We start from the raw sequence: 22,211 nt of genomic DNA on the forward strand, positions 1-22,211 counted from the left end.
GCCCTGGGATTATGACCTGAGCTGAAGGTAGACACTTAGCCAACTGAGCCACCCAGGCGCCCCAATAAGCAGGACTTTTTAAAAAAAAAGATTTTATTTATTTATTTGACAGAGATAACAAGTAGGCAGAGAGGCAGGCAGAAGAGGTAGGGGGATGCAGGCTCCCTGCCAAGCAGAAAACCCCATGCGGGGCTCTATCCCAGGACCCCGAGATCATGATCTGAGCCGAAGGCAGAGGCTTAACCCACTGAGCCACCCAGGCGCTCCTAGCAGGATTTTTAAAATTTTTTTTTAAAGATTTTATTTATTTATTTGACAGAGAGAAATCACAAGCAGATGGAGAGGCAGGCAGAGAGAGAGGGAAGCAGGCTCCCCGCTGAGCAGAGAGCCCGATGTGGGACTCGATCCCAGGACCCTGAGATCATGACCTGAGCCGAAGGCAGCGGTTTAACCCACTGAGCCACAAAAACAAAATTGGCATTCCATCTTTCAATTTGTTTCTCATCTCCAGAATGGAGTCATCATGAATCATGGAAAGCCTTCATCAGACACAGTTAAAAGCTATAAAATATCTGCACATAGAAATATCTTATGGAATTGTCTATAGAAAACAGGAGACTGGGGTGCCTGGGTGGCTCAGTGGGTTAAAGCCTCTGCCTTTGGTCTTGGGATCAAGCCCCACATCAGGCTCTCTGCTCTGCAGGGAGCCTGCTTCCTCCTTTCTCTCTCTCTGCCTGCCTCTCTGCCTACTAGTGATCTCTGTTTGTCAAATAAACAAATAAAATCTTTTAAAAAAAAAAAGAAAAGAAAAGAAAAGAGGAGACTGCACAGCGTATTTTAAGCTGAAAGTACAATTTGCTGAGTCTCCCAGACTTCACAGAGAAACACAGCTATTGCTCCTGGCTACATGGAATAAATATCCATTAAGTATGTAAAGAATCCTTTAGCTACTCTTAGGGGATTTTTTTTTTTTAAAGATTTTATTTATTTATTTGACAGAGAGATCACAAGCAGGCAGAGAGAGAAGGAAGCAGGCTCCCCACTGGGCAGAGAGCCCAATGCAGGGCTTGATCCCAGGTTCTGGGATCATGACCTGAGCCAAAGGCAGAGGCTTTAACCGACTGAGCCACCCAGGCGCCCCTACTCTTAGGGGATTTTTATGGCCTTTAGGCCTTTAGCTCACTGCTCTGGAGACAACAGAACAACCCTAACATATTTCTGAATACAGCCTATACTGCTAAAATACATTTCCAAAACATCAATGAAATCATATGCAATTGAGAAATTAAGGAATGATTAGTAATGTAAAATAGACATTACATTGTTTACATTATTTTTCCTAGGTACAAGGAATTAGAATAGCAGTAGTATTACAGCGTTCAGCAAGGGGAAAACCTTTGTTAGTGCATAGGCAACTGCCCTTTCAGTTCTATTTTAAGGAAGTTTAAAATGAGAGGCTGGACCCTGGGGTCCCTCCTTGACTCTCACCATTAGACTCCAGGCTGGAGCCCCCTTCTTCCCTTACCTGTTTTAACCTCAGCTTCTTCAGCCTGGAGGTGGATTCATTTCCATCTTCATAGTCTTGACATGCTCAAGCCAATATTTCTGCTCTGTGGTCTGTGCATTTTTAATATCCCCTGAGGCAACCTATAGACCTACTAGGGCTATCTAACTTACCTCCTGAGGGACTGCCTGATGATGGTTCTCTGGTTACAAGCTGCACCAATTTTATGTAGACTGGTTTCTAACACTGCTTTTCTCTTGAGCTCTGTTATTTTTACCTGTGTGGTTTTGCAGAATACAAAGTTTTCAGGAATATTGGGCTTTGGCTGATATTTATTGTGAGAACAGGCAAACCAAAGGTCAATATCCCATGAGTCCCTAGCTTTCACTAATCCTCATCTTCTGTTAACTTAGAAAAACAGTGAGATTAAATGTATACATGTTGTCAACCAAGAAGGAATTGACTGAAAATTTAAACAAACAGATACTAATCTGGGCAATTAGAATTGGATTTTGGGAGACAGATTCAGGTAGAAACCTGAATTGTGTTTTGAGAGAGACAGAGAGGAGGCAGAATTATAAAGGTAAAAGGTAATGAGTGCCATTCTCATTTAGGTCCTCTGTGCAGAACTGATTGAAACTAGGTTAACTGGCTTGAGTTAATTTAATATGCATATGAAGTATTGAAACTTGCCAAAATACAAATCTCATTGGTTCCTTTTGAAGTATAGAATGTGAACAATTTAGGTGTCCTGGTGAGGAGGAAGTTAGATCCAGACACAGCTGGCTGAAAAAAAATTTTTTTTCTAATTATTTTATTTTATTAACATATAATGTATTATTTGCCCCAGTGGTATAGGTCTGTGAATCATCAGGCTTGCGTACTTCACAGCACTCACCATGACACACACCCTCCCCAATGTCCATAACCCGACCACCCTCTCCATACCTCCACCCCCCAACAACCCTCAGTTTGTTTTGTGAGATTAAGAGTCTCTTATGGTTTGTCTCCCTCCCGATCCCATCTTGTTTCATTTTTTCCTCCACTATCCCCCAAACTCCCCACTCTGCCTCTCAAATTCCTCATATCAGAGAGATCATATGATAATTGTCTTTCTCTGATTGACTTACTTCGCTCAGCATAATACCCTCTAGTTCCATCCACGTCATTGCAAATGGCAAGATTTCATTTCTTTTGATGGCTGCATAGTATTCCATTGTGTATATATACCACATCTTCTTTATCCATTCATCTGTTGATAGACATCTAGGTTCTTCCCATAGTTTGGCTATTGTGCACCGTGCTGCTATAAACATTCGGGTGCACGTGCCCCTTCAGATCACTACATTTGTATCTTTAGGGTAAATACCCAGTAGTGTGATTGCTGGGTCATAGGGTAGCTCTATTTTCAACTTTTTGAGGAACCTCCATGCTGTTTTCCAGAGTGGCTGCATCAACTTGCATTCCCACCAAGAATACAGGAGGGTTCCCCTTTCTCCACATCCTCGCCAGCATCTGTCGTTTCCTGACTTGTTAATTTCAGCCGTTCTGACTGGAATGAGGTGGTATCTCATTGTGGTTTTGATTTGTATTTCCCTGATGCTGAGTGATGTGGAGCACATTTTCATGTGTCTCTTGGCCATCTGAATGTCTTCTTTGGAGAAATGTCTGTTCATGTCCTCTGCCCATCTCTTGATTAGATGACTTGTTCTTTGGGTGTTGAGTTTGATAAGTTCTTTATAGATTTTGGATACTAGCCATTTATCTGATATGTCATTTGCAAATATCTTCTTCCATTCTGTCAGTTGAGGCTGAAATTTTTTAAAAATTTAGTTTCTTCCTATGAGAATATGCATAAAATCCTCCTCCTGAATGGCCTACTTAACCTTATTTTAAGAGACTCTTAACTCAGTTTGCTCACTCCATTTTGAAATCTTCTTTTACAGTGTGAAGTGCTTAAAAGAGTTCTTCATAGAGAATGTTCTCAATAAATACAATTATCTTCATCATCAGTTTTCTAATATAAGTTGATTATTGTCATTATTAAATGAGGGTATGTCTTTATTCATCTAGTTAATTGAATCACATATCATTTCCCAGAGTGACTGTAAGTTTTACATGCAATCTTATATTTAGGTTACTATACTTATAGCTAAATGTTGTATATCAATAGCATAATATTTATTAATCAGATCTGCAAACAGTTCAATGATCAGTTAACCTGACTGAAAGGTTAACTAACAGTTCAATGATCAGTTAACCCGACTGAAAGGTTAACTAACACTTAAGTTCAGGTATATCAATTTACTTGTATTCCCATTAGAGAGCATATTGGCTTTTCTATCTCCTGTTTGTATTTTAGATAATATGCTCCTGGCACTGCCGTCATCCAAACTGTAAAGTATATGAATTTGGTAAAGAGATGGGAAGTGAGGTGGAAAATGGATTGTGAGGGACACCTGGGTGGCTCTGTTGTTTAAGCAACTGCCTTTGGCTAAGGTCATGATCCCAGGGTCCAGGGATCAAGCCCCCCGTTGGGCTCCCACTGAGTGGGGAGGCTGCTTCTGCTGCTCCCTCTGCAGCTCCCCTTGGTTGTGTTCCCTCTCGTATGCTCTCTGTCTGTCAAATAAATAAATATTAAAAAAAGGAAAATGGATTGTGAGGTCTTTATATCTACTGGGTGAAGGAGATTGACTTTTTACCTAGAACTAATTCCACTTACTAATAATAATTTGTTTTTGACATACACTCATCAGAGAGCAGAGAAAAGCAATAGAATGAAGATTAAGGGTAAATCATATGACTGGTGTAGATAATTGTAGGGTAATAGTAAGAGATGAAGTAAGAAGGAAGTCAGGAGGAATATTAGGTAACAGCTACTGGCCCTGAGTTGTTCAAATGCTGACCTAAGGAGATTAGATTTAGTTTACAGAGCAGTGGGAAGCTATTGATTGTGGGTTTTTTTTTTTTAAAGATTTATTTATTTGAGAGAGAAACAGGGAGAGGGAGAGAAGCAGACTCCCCGCCAGGCACAGAGCCCATGCAGGGATTGATCTCAAGACCCTGAGATCAAGACCTGAGCCGAAACCAAGAGTCCAATGCTTAACCAACTGAGCCACTCAGGTGCCCCGCCATTGATTTGTTTTTTAGCAGGCAAAGGACATGATGGACTATTGCTTTTTTTTTTTTTTTAAGACAGCTCTATGAAGAGTGTGGAGCCCAGCTCAAGGCTTAAACTCACAACCCCGAGATCAAGACCTGAGCTGAGATCAAGAGTTTGACACTTAACTGACTGAGCCACAAGTGCCCTGGAATATTGCTATTCTGTTTTAGAAACAGCAGGTCAAACTCATTAATGAGTCATGGAATGGATTTAATGGGTCTGGGTTCTGCAGGAAACTGATAGGCATATTCAAATTTAATATGGTTAACTTGAAGTAGGTTTTAATAAAAGACTACTTTTTCCCAAAGGCATGGTAGGTGGGAGGAAAATGTTTAGTACAGCCTGACTTACGAGATATTTGGTGAAGGGAAAAGGTTTGCTACTAGGTAGATACACTTGTACATAGGTTTCTAGGCAAAGAAACTCCCTCAGATTTCTGGTAGGCACCTGGAACAGTGGTCTCTTGGGTTTCCATGCCCTCTTGACTAGCCCAGGCATCACTGTTGTTTGATCTTTGGTACAAATGGAGTATGAAGAAGGAAGGACCATACTAATTGTTGCTGCTACAGTGAACAAAAAAATTGCCCTGACCATTGCTCCTTGCTCCCTTTGTCTCTAGCCTCCAATCTCAGTACCTTGGAAGTTTCTTTCATCTTTTGCTTTAGTTCTTTCCTGTTCTGCTTTTTTGCAAGTTGGGGAGTGGTTAGAACTTAACTTCTTCACTCTGATCCCTTTTGTTTTCAGTGATTTCTTCTAATTTGTGGTCTATTGAGAGGATATTCTTGTTTTCCAGTGACCATATGACTTACAGAATTAAATTTAAAAAAATGTGTGTGTGTATGTATACATAAATATGTATGTAAAATTACACAAAACTTTTGGAGGGTTGGGGTACTTGGGTGGCTCAGTGAGTTGAGCGTCTGACTCTTGATTTTGGCTTGGGTCATGATCTTGGGGTCATGGGATCAAGTTCTGTGTCAGCTCTGCCTTTATTGGGGAAGTCTGCTTAGATTTTCTCCACCCCCTATCCTGCCCATTTCCTTACCCCACCCCCTGCTCATGTGTACTCTGTCTCTCAAATAAATCTTTAAAAAATTAAAGATGGAGGATAGCTCAATCATTGACTCATTTGTTGTCTTAATCCAGTGTCTAGGAAAGTATTTTATATTGTCTTGGTTTATTTTTTTCCCTTTAGATTACAGGATCTTATCAGTCAAAAAAAGGCAGAGGAGCCAGAAAAACCGGATGAACCCAGCAAAGATAACCAGCAGCAGGCCCTAATTGACCAGAGATACTTTCAGGTATTGAACAACTGGCAGAGACTGGTTATTTGTAGTGAACTTTAGTTAGTTTCTTTTCTTCTTTTAACTTTTTATTTAAATTCCAGTGAGTTAACATACAGTGTAGTATTAGTTTCAGGTGTACACTGTAGTGATTCAACACTTCCATGCAATCAACACCTGGTGCCCATGATAATAAGTGCACTCTTTAATCCCCATCACCTATTTCACCCATTCCCCCCCCACCTCCCTTCTGGTAACCATCAATTTGTTCTTTAGTAGTTTTTTTTCCCTCTTTTGTTTTCTTTTTCTTTATTATTATTTTTAAAGATTTTGTTTATTTATTTGACAGAGATCACAAGCAGACAGAGGCAGGCAGAGAGAGAGAGGGGGAAGCAGGCTCCCCACTGAGCAGAGAGCCTGATGCGGGGCTCGATCCCAGAATTCTGGGATCATGACCTGAGCTGAAGGCAGAGGCTTTAACCCACTGAGCCACCCAGGTGCCCCTGTTTTCTTTTTCTTTAATTAAAAAAAATTTTTTTTACATTTTTAAGTCATCTTGACTTGCTACCCTGAGATCAACAGTCACATGCTCCACTGACTGAAACAGCCAGGTGCCTCTGTTTTGTTTCTTAAATTTCACATATGAGTGAAATCATGTGGTGTTTGTCTTTCTCTGACTTAGTTCACTTAGCATAATACTTTCTAGCTCCATTTGTATCACTGCAAATGACAAAATTTTGTTCTTTTTTATGGTTGAGTAATATTCCAGTGTGTGTGTGTGTGTGTGAACACACATGTATATGTGTATATACATACATATATATACATACATACCACATCATTATCCATTCGTAGGCTCTTTCTGTAATTTGGCTATTGTAAGTAATGCTGCTATAAACATCAAGATGCATGTATCCCTTTGAATTAGTATTTTAGTATTTTTTGGGTAAATACCCAGTAGCGCAATCATTGGATCATAGGGTACTTCTATTTTTAACTTCTTGGGCAATCTCCATACTGTCTTCCAGAGTGGCTATACCAGTTTGCATTCCCACCAACAGTGCACGAGAGTTTCTTTTTCTCCACATCCTTGCCTATACCTTCTGTTTCTTGTGTGGTTGCTTTTAGCCATTCTGACAGGTGTGAAGTGATACCTCCTTGTAGTTTTGACTTCCATTTCCCTGATGGTAAGTGACGTTGAGCATCTTTTCATGGGTATGTTAGCTATCTGTATGTCTTCTTTGGAAAAATGTCTATTCAGGTCTTCTGCACCACCCCTCCCCCCGCTATTTTTTTTTAAAGAAAGGCAGACTGCCACATGCAGGGCCACATCTGGATGTGGTCTAGAGTCTTGAAAGCTTTACTACCTTATATTTGCCTACAAATGGACTTTGAGAGCTTGCCTACAAATGGACTTTGAGAGCTTGTTTGGAGGTTCTAATAGGGGAACACAGCTACTTGTATACCCTTGCCTGAAGAATAGTCCTCCTCTACTGGGGCAGGTTGCCCTCTTTGACTGAACCTGCAGCTTTGGGAGGGATGCACAAGGAGTGGTGTGGTGAGGGAGGAAGGGGACACTTGCCTAGCCAGCCAGATCAGCTGATTCAACCCCAGTGATCAGTGGGGTGACAGATGTCACAGCCAAATTGCCCCCACATCCTGCCCACTTTTTGATTAGGTTGTTTTTTGGGTGTTGAGTTGTATAAGGTCTTTATGTATTTTGGATATGTCCCTTTATCAGATATGTCATTTGCAAATATCTTCTCCCATTCTTTAGTTTGCCTTTTAGTTTTGTTGATTGTTTCCTTCACTGTGCAGAAGCTTTTTATTTTGATGTAGTCCCAATAGTTTATTTTTGCTTTTGTTTCTCTTACCTCAGGAGACGTATCTAGGAAAATGTTGCTATAGCTAATGTCAGAGAAGTTATTGCCTATATTATTTTCTAGGATTTTTATAGTTTCAGGTCTCACATTTAGGTCTTTAATCCATTTTGGGAATTTACTTTTGTGTATTGCGTAACAGTATTTGTTCTATCAATCTGTTAGTATGGAATGACTTTCTATTTCTTGATGTCATCTTCAGTTTCTTTCATCAGTATTTTATAGTTTTCAGAGTATGGGTCTTAAACCTCTTTGGATAGGTTCATTCCTAGGTATCTTAATTGTTTTGGTGCAGTTTTAAATGGAATTATCCCTCCCTCACTCCATCCTTTCCTTCCTTCCTTCCTTCCCTCCCTCCCTTTTTTTTTTTTTAAAAGAAGTTTTTATTTATTTGAGAGAGAGAGCACGAGCAGGGAAGAAGGACAGAGGGAGTAGACACCCCGCTGATCAGGGAGTCCTATGTGGGGCTCAATTCCAGGACCCTGAGATCATGACCTGAGCTGAAGACAGCCACGTAACCGAATGAGCTACCTAAGGTGCCCCTGCAAATGGGATTGTTTTCTTAATTTCTCCTTCAGGGCTGCTTTGTTGTTAGTATACAGAAATGTAATAGATTTCTGCATGTTGATTTTGTATCCTGAGACTCTACTGAATTCATTTATTCCAGCAGTTTTTTGGAGGATTCTCCCAGGTTTTCTATGTATAGGATCATGCCGTCTGCAAATAGTGAAAATTTCACTTCTTCCTTGCTGATTTGAATGGCTTTTATTTCTTTTGTTATCTGACTGCTATGGCTAGGACTTCCAGTACTATGTTAAATAAAAGTGGTAAGAGTGAACATCTCTCTCTTGTTTGTGCCTATAGAGGAAAAGCTCTCAGTTTTTCCCCATTTAGGTATTAGCTGTGGGATTTTCATATATGGCCTTTACTGTGTTGTGATATTTTCCCTCTAAACCTACTTTGTTGGGGCTTTTTATCATGGATGGATGTTATACTTTGTCAAATGCTTTTTCTGCCTCTGTTGAAATGATCATATGGTTCTTATCCTTTCTTCTTTTTAATGGGATGTATCATGTTGATTGATTTGCAAATAATGAACCACCCTTGCAACCTAGGAATAAATCCCACTTGATTGTGGTGAGTGATTTTTAAGTTGTATCATTGGATTCTGTATGCTAGTATTTTTTTGAGAATTTTTGCATCTATGTTCGTCAGATATTGGTCTATTCTCTTTTTTCGTGTGGTGTCTTTATCTGGTTTTGCTATCAGGGTAATGCTGGCCTCATAGAATGAATTTGGAAGTTTCCCGTCCTTTTCTATTTTTGGAAAAGTTTGAGGAAAAACATGTATTAACTCTTCTTTGAATGTTTGGTAGCATTCACCTATGAAGCCACCTGGTCCTAGACTTTGGGTTTTTGGGAGTTTTTGATTACTAATTCATTTTATTTGCTGGCTATCAATCTGCTCAAGTTTTCTATTTATTCTTGTTTCAGTTTTGGTAATGTTTTTGGGAACCCATTTCTTCCAGGTTGTCTAATTTATTGGCTTATAGTTTTTCATAATATTCTCTTATAATTGTGTTTCTGTGGTGTTGGTTGTTACTTCTCTCTCATTTGTGATTTTATTTATTTGGGTCCTTTCTCTTTTCTTTTTGATAAGCCTGATGAGAGGTTTACCAATTTTGTTGTTCTTTTCAAAGAACCAGCTCCTGGTTTCATTATCTGTGCTAGTTTCATTGATCTGTGCTATTGTTTATTTAGTTTCTATATCATTTTTTTCTGCTCTAATCTTCATTATTTCCTTCCTTTTCCAGACTTTAGGGTTCATTTATTCTTTTTCTAGCTCCTTTACATGTAAAGTGTTTGAGATTTTTCTTGCTTCTTGAGGTAGGCCTGTATTGCTATATACTTACCTCTTCTATTGCTTTTGCTCCATCCCAAAGATTTTGGACCATTGGGTTTTCATTTTCATTTGTTTCCATGTATTTTAAAAAATCTCTTCTTTATTTCCTGGTTTAATAATATGTTTAGTAGTATGTTTAACTCATTCATTGTTTAGTAGTATGCTTAACCTCTATGTATTTGTGCTCTTCCCAGATTTTTCCTTGTGGTTGACTTCTAGTTTCATTAATTTGTAGTCAGAAAAGGTGCATGGTATGATTTTAGTCTTTTTGTATTTGTTAAGGCCTGTTTTGTGACCTAATGTGTGATTTATTCTGGAGAATGTTCATGTGCACTTGAAAAGAATGTATTCTGCTGTTTTAGAATGGAATATTTTGTCCATCTGGTCCAGTGTATCATTCAAAGCCTTTGTTTTCTTGTTTATTTTCTGTTTACATGATCTGTCCATTGATGTAAGTAGAGTGTTAAAATTTCCTTCTATTGTTGTATTTGAAGCTTGGTTTCCAATCAGTTTAATAAACTGTCAGGTGGTAAGGAATATTTATATTTGTGTGTGCTTATCCTGCCTTGCCATGACATATCTTCTTGACTAAAAACTTGACTAAAAACTTCTTATAGGTAGCTTGACTTAGAATATTTCTTACTCCTTGAAAGACTTTGGCCTAACTCAAAGCATGATAGTAAAAAGCTGATAAATTTTTAAGATTTTTAAGATTTTGGGGCACCTGGGTGGCTCAGTGGGTTAAGCCTCTGCCTTTGGCTTGGGTCATGATCTCAGGGTCCTGGGATTGAGCCCCACATTGGGCTGTATGCTCAGTGGGGAGCCTGCTTCCTCCTCTTTCTCTCTGCCTGCCTCTCTGCCTACTTGTTATCTCTGTCTGTCAAATTAAAAAAAAAAATCTTGAAAAAAATTAAGATTTTTATTAAGTTCTTAATTCTAAGCTTATTTCTAAGCTTCTCTTAAAAAGCACAGAATCTGACAACAAATCCTGCATAGTCATTATCAGGGCAGAATTATGCTTCTCCCCTGTCACATAGAGGCCTGTATTCTTCAGTTAGCTAAAGCCCCTGGCCATCATCCTTGCTTCACTCAGTAATGGTCTTATCTTGTATCTAGAGCCATTTGAGTTTACAGTTTCTCATAGACCATTCTTTCTCTACTTTATTGAAATGAAGCTTCTGTCATTTCTACTCATATACATATGTTTGTGTCTAGACTCTCTGGTCTGTTCCATTTTTTATACTATTTCCATATTCTTTTAACTTTGTCATTTTGTAGTAGGTTTTAGATACCCTTTAGGGTAAGAATCTTGTCATTGTTCTTGTAAATATTTTTCCTTTGCTATTTATTCTTCTGGATGAACAATTTGTCAATATCAAAAACAGATCCTATTGAGATGAACTATAATTGGATTGATTTTTTAGATTAATATTTGGAAAGGTGACACCTTTGTAGTTTTGAATAATCTCACTCAGAAATATGTCCCTAATTTTATGTGGCCCTTCCTTTATGTAGCCTTAGTAAAGTTTTATATATTCTTAAGTTTAGCTCTTGAGTATTTTTGTTAGGTTTATTTCCTAGGTATTGTATAATTTTTATTTCTATTGAGAATAGCATCATTTTTTTCCATTACATTTTCTAACTAATTGTTGCTGGTTCTTCATGTATATCTGAGTTGATTTTATTTCCAGGCACTTTTCTGTAAACTAATTTTTTGTTTTGTTTTGATAACTCTCTTGTACCTAGCATATAACTGAATTTCTTTTGTTTCTTATATTAAATTTGAGAGGCTTTAACCTTTAACAAGGCAATTAAACCATTCATGGATATTGAGACCAACTCATATATCTGCTTTTATTCCTGACATTTTTCTGTTGTCTATATATGGTTTTTGGTTCTGTTCTTTACTTGGCATTTGCTAGGTTGAGATTTGTCTTTTTTTCTCTTCAAGTACTTAGGACATTTGTCATCTTAATTCTTTTCTACTTGTCAAATAATTACTCTTAAGATACAGTTTTTATCCATAGCAAGAGTTTATCAATATCTACAAACTGTTCCTGAATAGATAAGACCCATTTTTGAGTTGTTTTTTTTTAAATTCCCATCTCTCTTGTAATTGTCATTTTACTGTTTGCTCACTGTTAATATATATTTTGCTGCCAGTCACTGATTGTGGTCATTAGAATATGCTCTGCTGGGGGCGCGTGGGTGGCTCAGTGGGTTATGATCCCAAGCCTGCTTCCTCCTCTCTCTCTCTCTGCTTGCCTCTCTCTGCCTACTTGTGATCTCTGTCTGTCAGATAAATAAAATCTTAAAAAAAAAAAAAGAATATGCTCTGCTGTCATTAATAATTCTGTGGAGGCGAATTGATTTTTCCATTAAAATATGTTTAAGTACAAGAGAAGAAAATGTTGAAATATTCTTTTGAACTCAAAACAAGCTCCTCAGTAAACATCTGATATCTTAGTACCAGGAAACCTGTGAGTTATAGCTTGAAGTATGAGTAGGGACAAAGATTTGAGATCAATATAGTGTCTTGTTTTTATACTTAAATAGCTGTTTATTAAATGGTCTGGGTTTGATGGTGGTAAATAAGGAAATTACTCTTCTCTGTTTATACTTGGTGTTTTGGGGTGTTTGTTTCCTCTCCTTAGTAAAACTCATAGTTTTTGGCAGAGGGGTTATAGTCACATATTAAACATATTAAGATACTTAAGTTTTACTCCAGGCATTGATGATATTAGGGAATTACTGTTAAATTTCTTTTTTTTTCCAATTTATTTATTTTCAGAAAAACAGTATTCATTATTTTTTCACCACACCCAGTGCTCCATGCAAGCCGTGCCCTCTATAATACCCACCACCTGGTACCCCAACCTCCCACCCCCCCGCCACTTCAAACCCCTCAGATTGTTTTTCAGAGTCCATAGTCTCTCATGGTTCACCTCCCCTTCCAATTTACCCAAATTCCCTACTCCTCTCTAACGCCCCTTGTCTTTTTTTTTTTTTAATTTTATTTATTTGAGAGAGAAAGTGAGAGAGCACAAGCAGGGGGAGCAGCAGAGGGAGAGGGAGAAGTGGGCTCCCCGTTGAGCTGTGAGTCCCATGCAGGGCTCGATCCCAGAGCCCTGGGATCATGACCTGAGCCAAAGGCAGATGCTTAATTGACTGAGCCACCCAGGAACCCCTAATTACTGTTAAATTTCTTTTTTTTTTTTTTAAAGATTTTATTTATTTATTTGACAGAGAGAGATTACAAGTAGACAGAGAGGCAGGCAGAGAGAGAGAGAGGGAAGCAGGCTCCCTGCTGAGCAGAGAGCCCGATGCGGGACTCGATCCCAGGACCCCGAGATCACGACCCGAGCTGAAGGCAGCGGCTTAACCCACTGAGCCACCCAGGCGCCCCTTATGTATAATAATGGTTTTAGGATTTTATAGGAGAATATGCTTACTTTTAAGAGGTGCATACTTAAGTATTTGAGGATAAAGTTTTATCATGTCTTTAGAAGGTTGAGCTAAGTGAGCAAATATGGGAAAATGTTAACAATTGTTAAATCTAGGTAGAGATTATGTGGGTATTTATGATGGTTCATTTTATGTATCATCTTGACTAGGCCACAGGGTGCCCAGGTACTTGGTCAAACATTATTCTGAATATGTCTGTGAGGGTATTTATGGATGAGATTAACATTTGATTTGGCAGACTGAGTAAAGCAGATTGCCTTCCCTGATGTGAATGATTCTCATTCAATCATTTGAAGACCTGACTAAAACAGAATGAGTAATAAGAGGGAGCTCCACTTGCCTGACTGACTTCCTTTGACCTGGGACATCAGTTTTTTTCTGCCTTCATTGTTGAGCTGAAGCACGGACTCTTCCTGCGTCTCAAGCCTGTGGGCATTCAGGCTAGAACTGCTCCATTGGCTCGCTTAGGTCTCCAGCTTGCCTGTTGCAGACATTGGGACTTACCTGCTTCCATAATTGTGTGAGCTAATTCCTTATAATAAATCTCTTTAGATGTATTTATATACATACACATTGCTCCTGTTTCTCTGTAGAACCTTAATAATACAGATTTTGATACTGAGAGTGGTTGTAGAGGAATAGCGTTTTATGGATTAGTTCTCTGAATTGGGTCTGGGGTTTCAAGAATTGCATGATGTTTCCAGGATTTCTGTATATAATGTGTTGGACTTTATTTTTCATTGCCCTTGAACTTTGACTGAGGTTATGAAACAACAGGAAATGCCCCCTTTCACCATCTGATTTAGCTTAGATATGAGGAGATAGAATTAGAGAAATGTGAGACTCTAGCTAAGGATGTACTGATGATTATTTTTCCCTGTGTGGATTATAATAGGTCATGCATAATCTACTTTAAAGTCAAAATAATTTAAAAATGCATTTTAACTTTTCTTGGAAGTTTCTCGTTCTCATTAGAACTTATATGTTTAATTTTGTTGATAAAACTGCATTATTTCCAAAACATTACAAGTATCGGTCTTATTAAAGAACCTCTTAATGCCTAAAGTTAATTCTGAAAATGATGATACATTGACATATAAAGCACTCCCTTAACCTAAATCACTTTGATAAGACTATGATAAACATTTCAACCTAAAACCGTGGTCTTTTTTTTTTTTAGGTTCTGAATAGCATCAATTCAATTGTTCATAATCCAAGAGCTCCAGTAATAATTTATAAACAGAGCAAAGGAGGAACCCAACATTTTAATAAAGATCTTGTTCAGGATTGTGGATTTGAGCATCTTATTCCTATAATAGAAATGTGGGCAGATCAACTGACTTCCTTAAAGGTAAGGGGTTGAATATTTTTTTACATGCTTTGAAAATCTATTGGAGTCTCTGGGCTTTATTAATAGGACTAGGCTCCATTTTTTTGTTTGTTTTAGCTGTAAAGCTTAGCTTATTTAAAACTCAAAACTTGCTACTTACCATATCAGTTTTAAGTATGACCTATTTGATATTGTCATTACTATAAGCTTTACCTCCTATAAAGTTCTACCAAAGACTCAGGCCTGCTGCCATGTTGAAAATCTGTATTGGTTCTGTTTCACACCTCCGGGTCCTTCCCTGTTGTACGTTCATCTTCCTCTTTTTGGTATTTCCATGCTTCAGATTTTCCTGGCCCTTACTCCTTTTGAGATGTGATGTTTTATCCTTCATTCCATTTTAATTGGGGATTTTTTTTCCTCTTCATATTTGAAATCATTTTTCTTCTCTCAAAACTGTCCACATCTGTCTATTCTGTAGAGAAGTGAATAGTTCAGTAGCAGCCATACTACTTTTACTTATTCTCTCTGTCCATAGAAGAAAAAAATTTCTTTACTTTCTGGAGTTATTGTGCATTTCTTATCATGCATCTACAGGTTTTTCAGTTTTTATTGAGTAGTACACTGAAAGGTGAATTGCTGAAGTCATTAATACTTAGTTTCTGGGGAGAGGAGTCAAGATGGCAGAGAAGTAGCAGGCTGAGACTACTTCAGCTAGCAGGAGATCAGCTAGATAGCTTATCTAAAGATAGCAAACACCTACAAATCCATCGGCAGATCGAAGAGAAGAACAGCAATTCTAGAAACAGAAAAACAACCACTTTCTGAAAGGTAGGACTGGCAGAGAAGTGAATCCAAAGCGACGGGAAGATAGACCCCGGGGGGAGGGGCCGGCTCCCGGCAAGCGGCGGAGCAACGGAGCACAAAATCAGGACTTTTAAAAGTCTGTTCCGCTGAGGGACATCGCTCCAGAGGCTAAACCGGGGTGAAGCCCACGCGGGGTCAGCGTGGCCTCAGGTCCTGCAGGGTCACAGAAGGATCAGGGGTGTCTGAGTGTCGCAGAGCTTATAGGTATTAGAACAAGGAAGCTGGCTACAGAGACAGAGCCAACAGTGAGCTCACAGCTTGGGGTTACCTTGAACGGGTCGCAGGCTCGGTGAGCTCAGAGCGCAGCTGGAGGTCAGGCAGATGGGAGTTACTGGGCGCTGTTCTCTGAGGGAGCACTAAGGAATGGGGCCCCGGGCTCTCGGCTCCTCTGGGCCAGAGACCAGGAGGCCGCCATTTGTATTTCCGTCCTCCAGAACTCTATGGAAAGCGCTCAGGGAACAAAAGCTCCTGAAAGCAAACCCGAGCGGATTACTTAGCCCGGTCCCTGGTAAGGGCGGTGCAATTCCACCTGGGGCAAAGACACTTGAGAATCACTACAACAGGCCCCACCCCCAGAAGATCAACAAGAAATCCAGCCAAGACCACACCTACCAAGGAGTACAGTTTCAATACCAAGGAGAGCAGCAGAATTCCATAGGAGGAGAAAGCAAAGCACGGAACTCATGGCTTTCTCCCTATGATTCATTAGTCTTGCAGTTAATTTAATTTCTCTTTTCTTTTTCATTTTTTTTCTCTTCTTCTGCTAAAATTTTTTTAACTTTTACCCTTTTCTTTTTTAACTAGTTTATCTAATATATATATATTTTTTTCTTTTTTATACTTTTCTTTATTCGTTTTCTTTTTTTAATTCTTTCTTTCTTTCTTCCTTTCTGAACCTCTTTTTATCCCCTTTCTCCTCCGTCAGGATTTGGGAACTCTTCTGATTTGCTTAAAGAATATTTTCCTGGAGTTGTTGCCACCCTTTTAGTATTTTACTTGCTCCTTCATATACTCTTATCTGGACAAAATGACAAGGCAGAAAAATTCACCACAAAAAAAAAGAACAAGAGGCAGTACCGAAGGCTAGGGACCTAATCAATACAGACATTGGTAATATGTCAGATCTAGAGTTCAGAATGACAATTCTCAAGGTTCTAGCTGGGCTTGAAAAAGGCATAGAGATATTAGAGAAACCCTCTCGGGAGATATAAAAGCCCTTTCTGGAGAAAAAAAAGAACTAAAATCTAACCAAGTTGAAAACAAAAAAGCTATTAATGAGGTGCAATAAAAAATGGAGGCTCTCATTGCTAGGATAAATGAGGCAGAAGAAAAAATTAGTGATATAGAAGACCAAATGACAGAGAATAAAGAAGCTGAGCAAAAGAGGGACAAACAGCTACTGGACCACGAGGGGAGAATTCGAAAGATAAGTGACACCATAAGATGAAACAACATTAGAATAATTGGGATTCCAGAAGAAGAAGAGAGAGAGAGGGGATCATAAGGTATACTGGAGAGAATTATTGGGGAGAATTTCCCGAATATGGCAAAGGTAACAAGCATCAAAATCATGAGGTGCAGAGAACACCCTTCAAAATCAATAAGAATACGTCCACACCCCGTCACCTAATAGTAAAATTTACAAGCCTTAGTGACAAAGAGAAAATCCTGAAAGCAGCCCAGGAAAAGAAGCCTGTAACATACAATGGTAAAAATATTAGATTGGCAGCAGACTTATCCACAGAGACCTGGCAGGCCAGAAAGAGCTGGCATGATATATTCAGAACACTAAACGAGAAAAACAGGCAGCCAAGAATACTATATCCAGCTAGGCTATCATTGAAAATAGAAGGAGAGATAAAAAGCTTCCAGGACAAACAAAAACTGAAAGAATTTGCAAACACCAAACCAGCTCTACAGGAAATATTGAAAGGGGTCCTCTAAGCAAAGAGAGAGCCTAAAGTGGTAGATCAGAAAGGAACAGAGACAATATACAGTAACAGTCACCTTACAGGCAATACAATGGCACTAAATACGTATCTCTCAATAGTTACCCTGAATGTTAATGGGCTAAAAGTCCCAATAAAAAGACAGAGGGTATCAGAATGGATAAAAAAACAAAACCCATCTATATGTTGCCTATAAGAAACTCATTTTAAGCCCGAAGACACCTCCAGATTTAAAGTGAGGGGGTGGAAAACAATTTACCATGCTAATGGACATCAGAAGAAAGTTGGGGTGCCAATCCTTAGATCAGATCAATTAGATTTTAAGCCAAAGACTATAATAAGAGATGAGGAAGGACACTATATCATACTCAAAGGGTCTGTCCAACAAGAAGATCTAACAATTTTAAATATCTATGCCCCCAACGTGGGAGCAGCCAACTATATAAACCAATTAATAACAAAATCAAAGAAACACATCAACAATAATACAATGACAGTAGGGGACCTTAACACTCCCCTCACTGAAATGGACAGATCATCCAAGCAAAAGATAAACAAGGAAATAAAGGCCTTAAATGACACACTGGACCAGATGGACATCACAGATATATTCAGAACATTTCATCTCAAAGCAACAGAATACACATTCTTCTCTAGTGCACATGGAACATTTTCCAGAATAGATCACATCCTCGGTCCTAAGTCAGGCCTCAACCGACATCAAAAGATTGGGCTCATTCCCTGCATATTTTCAGACCACAATGCTCTGAAGCTAGAACTCAACCACAAGAGGAAATTTGGAAAGAATACAAACACTTGGAGACTAAACAGCATCCTTCTAAAGAATGAATGGGTCAACCGGGAAATTAAAGAAGAATTGAAAACATTCATGGAAACAAATGATAATGAAAACACAACGGTTCAAAATCTGTGGGACACAGCAAAGGCAGTCCTGAGAGGAAAATATATAGCGGTACAAGCCTTTCTCAAGAAACAAGAAAGGTCTCAAATACACAACCTAATGCTACACCTCAAGGAGCTGGAGAAAGAACAACAAAAAAAGCCTAAACCCAGCAGAAGAGAAATCATAAAGATCAGAGCAGAAATCAATGAAATAGAAACCAAAAAAACAATAAAACAAATCAACGATACTAGGATCTGGTTCTTTGAAAGATTTAATAAAATTGATAAACCCCTGGCCAGACTTATCAAGAAGAAAAGAGAAAGGACCCAAATAAATAAAATCATGAATGAAAGAGGAGAGATCACAACTAACACCAAAGAAATACAAACAATTATAAGAACATACTATGAGCAACTCTACACCAACAAATCTGACAATCTGGAAGAAATGGATGCATTCCTAGAAACATAAAAACTACCACAACTGAACCAGGAAGAAATAGAAAGCCTGAACAGACCCATAACCAGTAAGGAGATTGAAACAGTCATTAAAAATCTCCAAACAGGGGCGCCTGGGTGGCTCAGTGGGTTAAGCCGCTGCCTTCGGCTCGGGTCATGATCTCAGGGTCCTGGGATCGAGTCCCGCATCGGGCTCTCTGCTCGGCAGGGAGCCTGCTTCCTCCTCTCTCTCTCTGCCTGCCTCTCTGCCTACTTGTGATCTCTCTCTGTCAAATAAATAAATAAAATCTTAAAAAAAAAATCTCCAAACAAACAAAAGACCAGGGCCAGACGGCTTCCCAGGGGAATTCTACCAAACATTTAAAGAAGAACTAATTCCTATTCTCCTGAAATTGTTCCAAAAAACAGAAATGGAAGAAATACTTCCACACTCATTTTATGAGGCCAGCATCACCTTGATCCCAAAACCAGACAAGAATCCTATCAAAAAAGAGAGCTATAGACCAATATCCTTGATGAACACAGATGTGAAAATTCTCACCAAAATACTAGCCAATAGGATTCAACAGTACATTAAAAGGATTATTCACCACGACCAAGTGGGATTTATTCCAGGGCTGCAACGTCGGTTCGACATCCGCAAATCAATGTGATACAACACATTAATAAAAGAAAGAACAAGAGCCATATGATACTCTCAATAGATGCTGAAAAAGCATTTGACAAAGTACAGTCCCTTCCTGATCAAAACTCTTCAAAGTGTAGGGATAGAGGGCACATACCTCAGTATCATCAAAGCCATCTATGAAAAACCCACCGCAAATATCATTCTCAATGGAGAAAAACTGAAAGCTTTTCCGCTAAGGTCAGGAACACGGCAGAGATGTCCATTATCACCACTGCTATTCAACATAGCACTAGAAGTCCTAGGCTCAGCAATCAGACAACAAAAGGAAATTAAAGGCATCCAAATTGGCAAAGAAGAAGTCAAACTATCACTCTTTGCAGATGATATGGTACTATATGTGGAAAACCCAAAAGACTCCACTCCAAAACTGCTGGAACTTGTACAGGAATTTAGTAAAGTGTCCGGATATAAAATCAATGCACAGAAATCAGTTACATTTCTCTACACCAACAACAAGACAGAAGAAAGAGAAATTAGGGAGACAATCCCATTTACAATTGCACCCAAAACCATAAGATACCTAGGAATAAACCTAACCAAAGAGGCTAAGAATCTATACTCAGAAAACTATAAAGTACTCATGAAAGACATTGAGGAAGACACAAAGAAATGGAAAAATGTTCCATGCTCCTGGATTGGAAGAACAAATATTGTGAAAATGTCTATGCTACCTAAAGCAATCTACACATTTAATGCAATCCCTATCAAAATCCCATATATTTTTTTCAAAGAAATGGAACAAATAATCCTAAAATTTATATGGAACCAGAAAAGACCTTGAATAGCCAAAGGAATATTGGGAAAAAAAAAAGCAAAAGTTGGTGTCATCACAATTCGACTTCAAGCTCTATTACAAAGCTGTCATCATCAAGACAGCATGGTACTGGCACAAAAACAGACACACAGATCAATGGAACAGAATAGAGAGCCCAGAAATAGACCCTCAACTCTATGGTCAACTAATCTTTGACAAAGCAGGAAAGAATGTCCAATGGAAAAAAGACAGCCTCTTTAATAAATGGTGTTGGGAAAATTGGACATCCACGTGCAGAAAAATGAAATTGGACCATTTCCTTACACCACACATGAAAACAGACTCAAAATGGATGAAGGACCTCAATATGAGAAAGGGATCCATCAAAATCCTTGAGGAGAACACAGGCAGCAACCTCTTCGACCTCAGCCGCAGCAATGTCTTCCTAGGAACATCGCCAAAGGCAAGGGAAGCAAGGGCAAAAATGAACTATTGGGATTTCATCAAGATCAAAAGCTTTTGCATAGCAAAGGAAACAGTTAACAAAACCAAAAGACAACTGACAGAATGGGAGAAGATATTTGCAAACGACATATCAAATAAAGGCCTAGTGTCCAAAATCTATAAAGAACTTAGCAAACTCAACACCCAAAGAACAAATAATCCAATCAATAAATGGGCAGAGGACATGAACAGACATTTCTGCAAAGAAGACATCCAGATGGCCAACAGACACATGAAAAAGTGCTCCATATCACTTGGCATCAGGGAAATACAAGTCAAAACCACAATGAGATACTACCTCACACCAGTCAGAATGGCTAAAATTAACAAGTCAGGAAGTGACAGATGCTGGTGAGGATGTGGAGAAAGGGGAACCCTTCTACACTGTTGCTGGGAATGCAAGCTGGTGTAACCACTCTGGAAAACAACATGGAGGTTCCTCAAAATGTTGAAAATAGAACTGCCCTATGACCCAGCAATTGCACTACTGGGTATTTACCCTAAAGATACAAATGTAGTGATCTGAAGGGGCATATGCACCCGAATGTTTATAGCAGCAATGTCCACAATAGCCAAACTATGTAAAGAACCTAGATGTCCATCAACAGATGAATGGATAAAGAAGATGTGGTATATATACACCATGGAATACTATGCAGCCATCAAAAGAAATGAAATCTTGCCATTTGCGACGACGTGGATGGGACTAGAGTGTATCATGCTTAGCGAAGTAAGTCAAGCGGAGAAAGACAGCTATCATATGATCTCCCTGATATGAGGAAGTGGTGATACAACATGGGGGCTTAAGGGGGTAGGAGAAGAATAAATGAAACAAGATGGGATTGGGAGGGAGACAAACCATAAGTGACTCTTAATCTCACAAAACAGAGTGTTGCTGGGGGGAGGGGGTGTTGGGAGAAGGGGGGTGGGGTTATGGACATTGGGGAGGGTATGTGCTTTGGTGAGTGCTGTGAAGTGTGTAAACCTGGCGATTCACAGACCTGTACCCCTAGGGATAAAAATATATTATATGCTTATAAAAAATAAAAAGTAAAATATAAATTTAGTTTCTGTTCCCTTTAATCTTCCTTCCTTCCTTTCTATTTTCCTTCCTTCCTTCCTTCCTTCCTTCCTTCCTTCCTTCCTTCCTTTCTTTCTTTCTAGAGAAAGAGGGGAGGGGCAGGGGGGAGAGGGAGAGAAAGAATCCTAAGCAGACTCCATGGAGGCACAGAGCCTGACACAGGGCTCAATCTCATGACCCTGGAATCATGACCTAAGCTGAAATCAAAAGTCAGATACTTAACCGACTGAGCCACCCAGGCTCCCCTGATCTTTAGATTTTTTTCAGTAACTAATATATATATCATGTTCATGATGTATTCTGTCATGTTCATGAAGATGTGATTCAGTAACAGTATTTGTCAATTAAGTATAATTGCATGAAGTATAAATGATACAGAAGATATCTGTAAGAATATATTGCCTTATTGCATGATGTATAAATGATACAGAAGATATCTGTAAGACTATATAAGGTTTATGAATTGTACCTTTTTTAATTTT

At 38.9% G+C, this 22,211-nt stretch overlaps 1 protein-coding gene across 7 annotated transcripts in view; it reads left to right on the top strand.

The window, feature by feature from the left end:
• Nucleotides 1-22,211, top strand: part of CEP70 (centrosomal protein 70) — a 128,938-nt gene that overhangs the window by 79,596 nt on the left and 27,131 nt on the right. For 6 of the 7 annotated variants that reach the window (XM_044252267.1, XM_044252269.1, XM_044252271.1 and 3 more), the window contains 2 exons: nt 5,863-5,968; nt 14,378-14,548. In XM_044252267.1, coding sequence (XP_044108202.1) covers nt 5,863-5,968; nt 14,378-14,548 — 277 coding nt within the window. The remainder of the gene's footprint in view (nt 1-5,862; nt 5,969-14,377; nt 14,549-22,211) is intronic. The other variant, XM_044252272.1, reaches the window with a different exon arrangement.

The sequence above is a fragment of the Neovison vison genome, chromosome 6 (assembly GCF_020171115.1).
Source record: "Neovison vison isolate M4711 chromosome 6, ASM_NN_V1, whole genome shotgun sequence".
NCBI classification, from domain to species: Eukaryota; Metazoa; Chordata; class Mammalia; order Carnivora; family Mustelidae; genus Neogale; species Neogale vison.